This window comes from Saccostrea cucullata, unplaced genomic scaffold, assembly GCF_032062105.1.
Source record: "Saccostrea cucullata isolate Sc308-1 unplaced genomic scaffold, CSIRO_AGI_Scuc_v1 ctg2430, whole genome shotgun sequence".
Taxonomy (NCBI): domain Eukaryota; kingdom Metazoa; phylum Mollusca; class Bivalvia; order Ostreida; family Ostreidae; genus Saccostrea; species Saccostrea cuccullata.
Genome location: NW_026938294.1, coordinates 77,997 through 89,194, shown reverse-complemented (window position 1 = coordinate 89,194; position 11,198 = coordinate 77,997). Strand labels below are relative to the sequence as shown.

Genomic DNA, 11,198 nt, shown 5'->3' with positions numbered 1-11,198 from the left:
GTTATATTCTACGATATAATTTACCCCTCCTTTTTCGGAAGGGGGGTATTATGAATTTAAAACAATGAAAGGAGTACACATAACTTGAGTGGTATTACCATGTTGTACACATAACTTGGGTAGTATTATCATGTTGTAAATTTTGAATTTACTAGGGGAAGATTAATGCAAAACGTTGTAAATTTCGCATTTTCTCCCCCTAGTAAATTCAAAATTTACAACAAACATGACGGTAATTTTATTCACTTGGTTTGTATTTAAATTAGAAGCGAAACAACTTTAAAACAGGGGAAATTTAATTGTGTTCACTAAATGATTTATAGAGAGTTTTTCCTAAACAAATGACCATATGGCGCATTTTTGGCAAGTTCAGTTAACCAAAATTAAAAAAGATTTTCCATTTCTCTTCTTCCTTTATAGAAATCTCAGGCACCTGAAGTATGGATAATACCCCCCCCCCCCTTTTTTTAATGGAAAAAAAAATGTAAGAGTGTAAAATATCTAAAAAAATATAAAATTTCCCCATCAAACACATCTATATGTCGTTACATGCATGCAGGTTGCACTTTTTCTCAAGTTTAAAGAAGGGCCCTATTCGGTATAATAAGAATATTTTTATTATACCGAATAGGGCCCGTGAGAAAAAGTACAATCTGCTAGCATCTAACGACATATAGATGTGTTTGACGGAGAAATTTTATATTTTTGAGATATTTTACACTCTTACATTTTTTCCATTAAAAAAAAGGGGGGGTATTATCCATACTTCAGATGTATGCCCCAGGACTTTTCTGTAAATTACACATTTTGGATTTACAAATCCATCAAGGTTTCAAAAATATTTTTTGTAACTTAATTTATTCTTTGTATATATTTACCATATATATTCTATGTCGATTAAGTTTTGATGCATTATTCAGGGATCCCATTATTATAGTCGGGCACGAATTTACAGAAAATCATAACTTACTGCGCATGCGCAATTCTCTTAACAACAGTCAACAGTGCGGTTTTGCTGGGAAAGATATGGTTTCAAGGAATACCTAATTTATTTGTTCTATTCTGATGTAATTTTGGGAATACTTTTGGTAAGACCTATTTTGGCAAGTTAAAGAAGATTAAAATTAAGTTTCCGTCATAAAAAAACACAAGACATATGCTTGATATAAACAAGAAAATCGATCATAAATTGCCTTATTTTTTGGACAAGCATAAGTCAAAGAAGATAGTGAGTTGCATGAGAATTCCGGCGTTTGAAGTTCTTCAACAATCTAAGAACATAAATAATTAAAAATCCTAACTATGCACATAAAATGCTATCACATTATTGACATTAAACATCTGGTAAAAAAAGAAGTGTGTTGTTTTTTATTTATAGTATTTTTAAAAACATTTTAATAACAATTTGTTTTACTTTTAGACTGTTTAAGAAATGTACAGCCGTGGAAATACCACAGGACTCAGCTCCATGAGCTATGGTTCCAATCTGTCTGGTGGTTCTCAGGCAAGAAAACCGGGACAGAAAAATAAGAGAGTCCAAGTTTGGGCCAGAGTACGGCCAACATCGGAGTTTGCTTATGATAATTTGGAGTTATTGCCAGATGGAAAAGTATGAGCCTAGAAAGAGATAAATACAAACTGATTATTTACCTCAATTTGTGATATATATATATTAAAAGTATAAATCAGAAAATAAAGATATATGCTCAGTATTTGTTATTTTCAGCAGAGAGTTTGTTTTTGCTCTCATTAAAAACAAACAAAAAATTTTAATGGTTTTTTTTTACCTTGATATTAATATTTATTTTCAGAGTATTAATGTTCATCAAAGAAAAGATACAAGAAGAGGGGTTGTAAACAATCAAATTCTGGACTGGTCATTTCGGCTGGATGGAATTTTTCACAATGCATCCCAAGATCAAGTATTCGAAACAGTAGGTGCAGATATTGTAACCTCAGCCCTGGATGGCTATAATGGTAAGCTATCACCTCTCTCTGTCTTTTATCTATTTGTTTAAATAGGGAATAAAAAGATTGCATTTTTGTGTAGATTTACCATCTTATACAAATCTCAATGGCTAATGATAAATATAGTATATATATGTTGAAATGTATTTTGATTCATGCCTTGTAGGAACAATGATGGCATACGGTCAGACTGGAGCTGGAAAAACATATACAATAACAGGTGCCACAGAGAGTTACAAGCAGAGAGGCCTAGTACCAAGGGCATTGTCTCAGTTGTTCAAGGAAATAGAGGAAAGACCAGAATATGCAATTACTGTAAGGTAAGTCGATTATTTATGATAGGTTTGATTGCTCTTTTGTCAAAATTCTTCATATTTGTAATAACAATATATAAGGATGTGTGATTTTTCACTTCTTTTAATTTGCTAAAGATTAAAAAAAAGATAAAATATATCAATTTTTGGCAGTCAAAATATTTTTTGTAATATGAATCTAAAGTGATCAAAAGTATTGTATTAAATTTTTGAATCTGTATTATACAGTTCTATCAATTATTTCAATCAAACTTTGCAGAGTGTCCTACTTGGAGATTTACAATGAAACAATGTCAGACTTGTTGTCGACATTGCCCGAGACGTGGCAAAACAGAGAAGATGGTCAAGACCAGAACATGGTGGTGGTTGAGAATCAAGATGGAGTATACGTCAAGGGTCTCTCTTGTCATTTGGCCCAGTCTGAAGAGGAGGCCCTCAACCTGCTTTTTGAGGTCAGGGACAGTTTTGGGTCAGAGTTTTAGGGACAGATTTTTGGGTCAAGCTTATAAGGGACAGAGTTTTGGGTTTTCAAGATTCCTGTTCATTTGTGATTATTTCTTTTACGATAAGTGTTGTAAAGAGTATTTTACCATGCAATTGTATAATCATTCTTGTTTTGGTTTCAGGGAGAGACAAATCGTGCAATTGCAGCTCACTCACTGAACAAGCAGTCCTCCAGATCTCACTGTATTTTTACTGTATATCTAGAGGTATGTTCACCATATTGGCTATGAGATAGAACATAATAAAGCAGAAGACTACTTTTTGGCATTTGACACCTTTTTTATGAACTTATTATTAGTATGAACTTATTTATTATTTTTTTACAGACAAGATCCAGAGTACAGTCCAATGCTAGATACACCATTTCTAAATTGAACTTTGTGGATCTGGCGGGGTCTGAACGTTTGGGGAAAACAAAGGTAGTTATTAAGATTTATAAATCATATAAAACAATTTATTTATTCAAAAAGTGATATTGTTAGGAAAAGAAAAAACAATCAGTTTAATGAATTTGAATATTAATTGATGTACCAATAACTCACTTCCATATCTCTAACATCAATATCTCAAATACCATGGATTTGTCCATGTGATTTGGAAGTCACAACTGTTTAGTCTCGAAGTATTTTACCTTCAATATCTCAAATTCTTGGATATTTCAAAGTTTTTCACTGTCCCATTGAATTGAGATAATGAGTTTTGACCATGTAAACTATTGAATATTTTTAATTAATTTTACAGTCAGAGGGTAAGACACAACAAGAAGCAATGTACATCAACAAGTCCCTGACATTTTTGGAACAAGTGATTGTGGCATTAGCAGACAGGAGGAGGGAACACATTCCTTTCAGACAGTCTAAACTGACCCACTGCCTGAAGGACTCCATTGGGGGGAACTGTAATACCCTACTGGTGGCCAATGTGTGGGGGGAGGAGGCACAGCTGGAGGAGACGGTAAGTGTTTATATACACAGTAAAACTTGTTTAATCCAGACACCATTGCTTCCATACATTTATTGGCTGGATTAGGCAACATTCCAGATTACACTACATTTATTGGCTAGATGAATTCACAGAAATAGACTGAAAGTTAAAGTTTTTTGCAATACACAACATTCCAGATCAGAAAAAGTTCACTGTACAAGAAAAGGAGATTGGGAATGCGGAAAAAATTAATAGGGAGAAAAATGCTTATAACATAAAAAAAAGTTTATAAAATGCTTGAAATTAAAAAAAACTATTTTAGGAGATTGTAAAAGTTAACAAAACAAAATTTAAAACAATATTATTCTTGAAATTATATTGTATAGTGTTACATTGAGAACATAAAGAAATATAATGTAGAAAATGAATAGGAAAACTTATGAAATATGTATTATTTTGTTGTTGACTATTAATATCTATAAATTTTAGGTCTCCACTCTGCGGTTTGCCACCAGAATGATGTGTGTAGCCAGTGAACCAGCCAAAAATGAACTCTATGACCCTGTCGTTTTAGTCAAAAAACTAGAGAGGGAAATTCAACATTTAAAGAATGAGCTTGCTATGCATGATACATTGGTATGTATTATAATCATTTTTTTTTGTTGTTGTTTAAATTGAAAAAAAAAAAATCATTTTTTCAATCATGAATGTAAAATTGATTCCTTAATAATAAATTTATATACTTGCACTATATGAATCTTTTAGACAAATCGGAGCATGGTTTCCTATGATCCACTTTCTGAACAAAAGCGATATGAAATCCGACAGCAAGTTCGAAAATACATAGAGGGATCTATAGATGAAATTGATGTAAGTAGAAATTCCTTAAAATATACAGTGAAAATAGCAGCTTTAAAGATATATCCCTGTTTTATTAGACTGAGTGTCGAGTGTGAGTGATATGATTTTAAAAGTGTGATGATCTATTACAGATTGTAAATATTAGGCAGATTCACGGAACATTTGAGGCATTTAAGGAGGTTTGCATGTAAGTAGTGACATTATATCTTGCTTTATTGTAAAAAAAAAAAATTGTTTTATTTTTATATTGTCGTGGCAAATACTCTAAAATGAATATTTGAACAGGGAAAACAAATTCTCCGTCATGAACCCTTTATATGAGGGTTATTTTAGCTATTAGAATTGAAGATTTTACAAAATGAGTTAGTCAAAATGTATTTTTGCGCACCTCTTTTCAAGACTATTTATGTGGTAATAAATTATGCTTAACTTAAGTCATTTATCAAAGAATTTGCAAAAATTTTACCCCACAAAAAATATTTTACATTTACAGATAACTTCCAATGGTTATATTTGCTCTAAAAATAAATAAGTAATAAAAATGATCACTGATTCACATTAAATTTGAAAATTCTACGATGAATTTTATTTTACTACAGTCAGATGGAGTCTGACATTGAGCAAAGGCTGAGAGAAAAGTTTACTCTAATTGACAAATCCGACCCAGCTGCCATTGCTGCTGCACAACAGGTAAATATCACGATTTATCACTTATTTCACACTGTTCACATTTTTGATGTGTTTCAAGCATTCTCTTGTAGGGGCATTTGCATGAAAGACAATGTTTTGTTTTAATTTGATTTTTTTGAGTTTTATTTTTTTTAATTGTTTTATTTTTATTTTAATAAATGATATTATTCTTTAGAAATAGCATAAAAGATAATTTCATTTGTTTTTTAAATAGAGTGAATATGAGGTAAAAATACTTTAGTAATTTTCTTACATTTGTATCTATTTTATTTTTAAATTCTGACTTTTATCTTTTTTACTCCTATTCACATGCTATCTGTAATAATAATTGTCAAGAGCACAAACAATATCCGTTAGATGTTTAATGTTACAGACGATAACTGCAAATAATATCACTCTGTTGCTTATACATATCACAGTATTTCAAAAATGTCCGGAGTCTATTTTACAAAATGCATGAAGCTTTATTAAGGTCATGCATATAACTGAATCATGTTTAACTTGATGTAACAAAATTTACGACAAAATTCACTAATTAAGTTTAGTATTTTATTTATAAAATGTAGCTTATAATAATAAGAATTTGAATTAATTAAGCATTCATTGAAATTTAAAGAAGCCATATAAGAATTAATTCAAGAAATTGAGTTGAATATCTTTAAGCACACTTTCTAAAACTTTTTGTGATCACAATATTACTCAGAGATTTTTTTCCTTTCATTTAGATTTTATCTCAGTCTTAAACATGTTCATATTATAATATAGTCATAAAGATGCTTTGTACAAAAAGTTCTTGCATGATTTATTTTTTTTTTTTATATCAGAATCATTTTTCTTTCATATACATGTACATGTACCAGTAGTTTGATTTTTTTTTTACCAGCAATATTTTACTTAGCTTTGGAATTAAGAGTAGAAGGTTTTTCTGGAAGTATATATATATGTCTATACACTGTGAAATCACTAATTTTCATGGGTGTTTAAATTTTCTTGTTTATTTCTTTTATGAAGATTCCCACTAATTAATGTCCTCCACAGAATTGTAATATTTTCAGCATTAACAAATTGACACTTTTTCCAAGCAATTTCCCATAAATGAAAAACCACAAAAATTTGACCCCCACTAAAAGAGTGATTTTACAGTGTATGTCAGCAGACAGACATGTTGTGATGTAAACCAGTTTATATAACTAAACTTACAGTTTCCAAATTATACTAGAAGAATCACTGGAGAAAATACAGGAAAATATTGAAATCTGATTTCATCCTATCCTTTCTTTAACACAGGCTGGAGTGAACATCACAGACGAGGGGGTCTTGGTTGGGGATACAGACGGTCAAGGATTCGGAGTCGGGGTGGCCCCCAAATCGGCCAAAGCTGACCCCTCAGCTGTTGTCCAACTTAAAAAGAAGGAAAAAGAAAAGGAAAAGGGGGGTAAAAAAGGGAGGGATGCCAAGAGGTAATTTGAATTATATGCACTGTATTGTGTGAGGTATTCATTGGAACTGTGATAGTTAGTGATGACTGAAGACAGATGACTTTGTTAAGTGACTTTGGGTTTAAACATAGTTAACTCAACCCTCCATATCTAAAATACGCAACAGAAATGTTTTAAATTATGAAGAAAAGAGAAATTCAAAAATTTTATATTAGACCCTTTCCATAAATTGCAATTACAGTTTTAATATGAGAGAAACTGCTGAAGGCTAATAAATAAAATACATGTAATTACCTTTATGGGTTAATTAAATACTGTAAAAGTAAGTTTTCATGTGGTGTTGATTAAAACTGTGATTCTACAGAATGGAAAAATTGTGTTTACAGTTTGATTACTGGAATAACTGACGTTTTTTACATTCCTGCTTCAGTCCTGTTGGTGGTAAGAGTGTCAGCAGTCCTTCACACAGTGCTAAGGGGGAGAGGGAGGTGAAATCACCACACCCATCAGTGGAGAAAGACCGGCCTGATCACGAGGATGCCCCTACCCCCGTCAGCTCTACAGGTCCTCCCAGGGCTGACAAGCTCACCCGCCCAAGGTATGATTTTCCAGTGATTAGAAATAGGCATAAAATTCTTTTATTTTCTCAGTAATACATATACACTGAAAATAAATGGGGCATAAATTTTTGCTGGAATAGACAAGGTTATCAGAATTGCAATTTTGCTTTGTAAAGAATGTTGAGAATCATTAAAATAAAGCTTGCAATGACAGTGAAATGGATTGCACAGGTGCTGGATTAGAAAGTTTCTACTCTATATCTGAATAAAATTTAAATTTTTTCTTTCAACTTTGTAGCACCCCACCTAGTCGCACAGCCAAGTTTGAAGAGTTCAAACAGGAAAGAGGGGTAGAAATCAACAAAATCCTTGTAGAAAATAAAGAGATTCTAGCAAGCAAGAAGAAAGCCTATGCAGATTTAGCTAAACAAATAAATAACACAAAGATAGATATTGATGCATCAAGAGAAAAATTGGATAGACTGAAAGAAGAAAGAGAGGCAAATGGTAAGTGTTATACTTGATTAACAGTCCCTCATATTAAAATGATATTTCAATGTTTTCACTGATTTTTGTAATAGTGTATTTTATGATGGCCAGGGTTAAACATGTTTGCATTCAAGACAGGACTTTAGCTGAAGAAGAATAAAAATAAATTCACAAATAATACATGTACAACCTATTGTAAACCAGCTCATCTTTGCTGGACCTTCATTCGAAATTTCACATTTAGAACAAGGAATGCAAGGAAACTTGTTTTGATAATTCCTTATTATTTCACAAAGTCTACAACTAAACTACAAACTCCTTAGTCATTCTTTTTTCTCAATAAGATTCTTTCACCTTTAACCTTTGTGAAAATTAGTTACATACAATGGAAAATCAGATATATTAATTTACCATTATAAAGCACAATCTCTATATGGGTGCCCAAAAACTCGTATATTCTAGCCATCTTTTATTTTCTAAGTTTTGTTTTCCTCATTTCACAGGACCTCAATACAATGAGGACGGTGATGTCATTATCAGTGAGGAAGAGTTCCTGGAAATCAAGAGATTAAAAGACCTCAAACAACAGTACAGAAGTGGTTACGACGAACTGAAGAACCTGAAAGCTGAAGTCCAGTATTGTCAGAAATTGGTTGACCAGTGTCGACAAAGGCTCATCAATGGTCAGTTGTCTTTTCTCGTTTCTGTAGAATTATCTACCTTTGAAAAATTAATTTTTCATAGTGATTAATTGTAGTTGCAGAATTGAATTTATCAGTATTACATCATAAATCCATATTTTGGCAACATTTTTAGCAAGGGTTCTGAGATTGCTGAAATAGAACATTATTAACCTTTATTTTGTACCAATTGTCTCTTGCTAAAATTACTTCTCACTAAAAATATTGTACCAATTTTTTAAAAAGATTGCTAAATTTGAGTTTTGATAAAATTTCTTTTATATACAGTAGTATTATTCATTATTAGTTGTAGATAAGTTTTTAAGATTTGTAATAAAGTATGTTGTTTTCCTGTGCTTACAGAATTTGACACCTGGTATGCGGAAAGCTTCCTGAACCAGACAGATGACATCTCCAGCTCGGCGGCCGGTCACGGAATGAGACCGGGAGTGATCCTGCCATTCAATCCCAACCAAGTGGTTAGTTATATATTTAAAAAAAAAATCATTAAGGATAATAATTTATAGGAGATTAAAATTTACTGAATTCATATATGAGCAAAAGTGAGGATGTCATACAGTTTTTCTGTTAACTGTGATTTGTCAATATTTTAGCCTGAGGATGAACAGGAGAAGTTTGATCGCCTTCAGATGGAGCTACTGATGAACAACCCTGATTCTGCCGCGTACTATAATGCACAAATGAGGACACAGAGACGAGTAAGTACAGACTAGCATGTAAAATACTGTAAACAAACTTTAATTTCAGTACTAGAAGTATCTGCATGTTTCACAAACTTTTAAACTTTTATTTGTGTATATGTACTAAAGTAAATGCATGTTTCACAATCTTTTTTTAACAAGCAAGTTTTTCTAGCTGGGAACCAATAATTCATTTGTGTATTAACTATATTTATGAATGTTAAAAGGAGCAAAACCTGATTCCAAGTCTTTCATTGATCATGAACTTTGATGTTTTTTTTTTCTTCTAGAAAACATATGAACATGCCATGTCCCAACCCCAGCCTTCTCTGCGCCCCTCCCCTGGAATCCCCAAAATGACCGTCAGGAACAAACCTCCAACCATGCTACAAATGTCCAATTAGACAGTATTAATTTTAATTGCAACTTGGATATTTTCTGTAGTTGGGGGATTGGATTATTTCTTTCCTATTCTCATGACAGTGTATTTACCGAATTTTTACATAGATATCATTTTTGATGACACAATGCTAGTACTTAAAATTCTTTCCACAAATATTGAAAATCTTTATTGTATACAGAAGTCTATGTACTTATGAGTCTATATAAATACCATTCAGGTATCTTGTTATTTATATCCACTGTACATCAATATTTCAATGTTGATATATATTTTAACTTTTGTATTATAAGTATATATTTATATGTTTTATTTTCTGAACACTGTTATCACACGGATCTAGTGAGAATGGCTGTGCATTATGTGATTGGATAAATGACTTCTTGCAGTTCTGTTCAAGATTTACATTTCTGTGATATGGTTTTGTGTGGTATGCTTCCGTCCTCTTGTTTTTTTTTTTTTAAACCTTTGGAAGTATAATGTAAAATGTTAAAAATAAAGATCAGGATTTAAAATTTATACATTTTCTGCTAATTATTCATTATGACACACAAAACATGCAAGGGAAACGTAAATGTCCACCTTATGGCAATATTCAAAAAGGATCACATTCAATTTCAGAATGCCTGTACTAAAACTTGAAAACTGATTGGGGGTTAGAGTACCAAGTTTGCTGTCCACTATTAAGGTTCATTGATACTCTGATAAGAGAGATAACTTTTAATGACATAAATGTCTGTTATTCCTTAATAGATTTGCCAAGTTGAAATGTCTTTTTTATCCAATTTTGCCTCACAAGCTATGCTATAATTGTTTGTATTTTACTCATAAAATACATTTCTTTTGGAAAATCATTATGGTTCAGGCAACATTTTATATGTCAGAGTGAGCAGAATGTTTATGAACCTTAAAAGAGATCAACAATATTTCAAGGACAATACTGTATACAGGGAAATTTTCGCCCCAGTTTTATTTTTGCTCCTTTCGCCCTAGCTTCAGTTAGGCGAATTTAAAAAGGGGTGAAATCAAAGAATACTGTATAATTTCTTAAACAAACTGTAACTGGGCAAATTCAAAGCGGGGCAAAATTGTTTGCAAGGGTGAAAGGGCAAAAATAAAGCGGGGGGCAAAAATAACCCTGTATACAGTAACTTATGTCCAGAGTAAACTGCAGAATTTTGATCTTGACATCAGTAAGGGGTTATATGTGCACTAAGATATTGAGATATTGAATATCCTTCTCATCTGTTTGCAGAGAAGTTTGACCCTTGATGCAAGACCCTTGATGCAAGAATCCAATAGAGGTTATCTAAACCTTAAGGGATGGGGGATGCAAAAGTCATGCAAAGGGTTTTAGGATCAACCCCAGGTGTGATGCACTCCTGGGATCAGCCCGTAGTGTGGGCTCTATTTCTAGCCTTTAGGGATCAGTCCTAGGCTATGTATCTTGTTTACATCCTCTCGGGATCATCCAAGAGGTCCGTCAGGTTTTGTTACGTGCTGGGATCAGCCCCAGGCATAATCACTCCTGGGATCAGACCGGAGTGGCAATTTGTGCTTGCCTCTAGGGATCAGCCCTAGGCAATGTTTCTTGTTGAGCGTCCTCTTGGGATCAGCCCAGAGGTTTGTCTTGTTTGAAGCCAGCTGGGATCAGCCCCAGGCATTGTG

General features: G+C 32.6%; 1 protein-coding gene across 1 annotated transcript; it reads left to right on the top strand.

The window, feature by feature from the left end:
* The first annotated feature begins 1,005 nt into the window (after positions 1 to 1,005).
* LOC134249927 (kinesin-like protein KIF9) lies at positions 1,006 to 10,049 on the top strand. The gene is made up of 19 exons (XM_062732281.1): positions 1,006 to 1,088; positions 1,421 to 1,609; positions 1,812 to 1,977; positions 2,135 to 2,288; positions 2,542 to 2,734; positions 2,909 to 2,992; positions 3,113 to 3,205; positions 3,528 to 3,740; positions 4,200 to 4,346; positions 4,476 to 4,580; positions 4,703 to 4,758; positions 5,171 to 5,261; positions 6,549 to 6,721; positions 7,131 to 7,298; positions 7,559 to 7,767; positions 8,253 to 8,432; positions 8,793 to 8,908; positions 9,044 to 9,148; positions 9,421 to 10,049. Exons 2-19 carry the CDS (start codon positions 1,433 to 1,435, stop codon positions 9,532 to 9,534), a joined length of 2,544 nt encoding a protein of 847 aa, XP_062588265.1. The 5' UTR covers positions 1,006 to 1,088; positions 1,421 to 1,432; the 3' UTR covers positions 9,535 to 10,049.
* Positions 10,050 to 11,198: the final 1,149 nt, after the last annotated feature.

Coding starts and splice junctions, on each gene's coding strand:
- LOC134249927 (XM_062732281.1), top strand. CDS start 1,433: ATGTACAGCCGTGGAAATACCACAGGACTCAGCTCCATGAGCTATGGT. Junction 4,759..5,170: donor GCATTTAAGGAGGTTTGCAT/GTAAGTAGTGAC, acceptor ATTTTACTACAG/TCAGATGGAGTCTGACATTG. Junction 8,909..9,043: donor CATTCAATCCCAACCAAGTG/GTTAGTTATATA, acceptor TCAATATTTTAG/CCTGAGGATGAACAGGAGAA.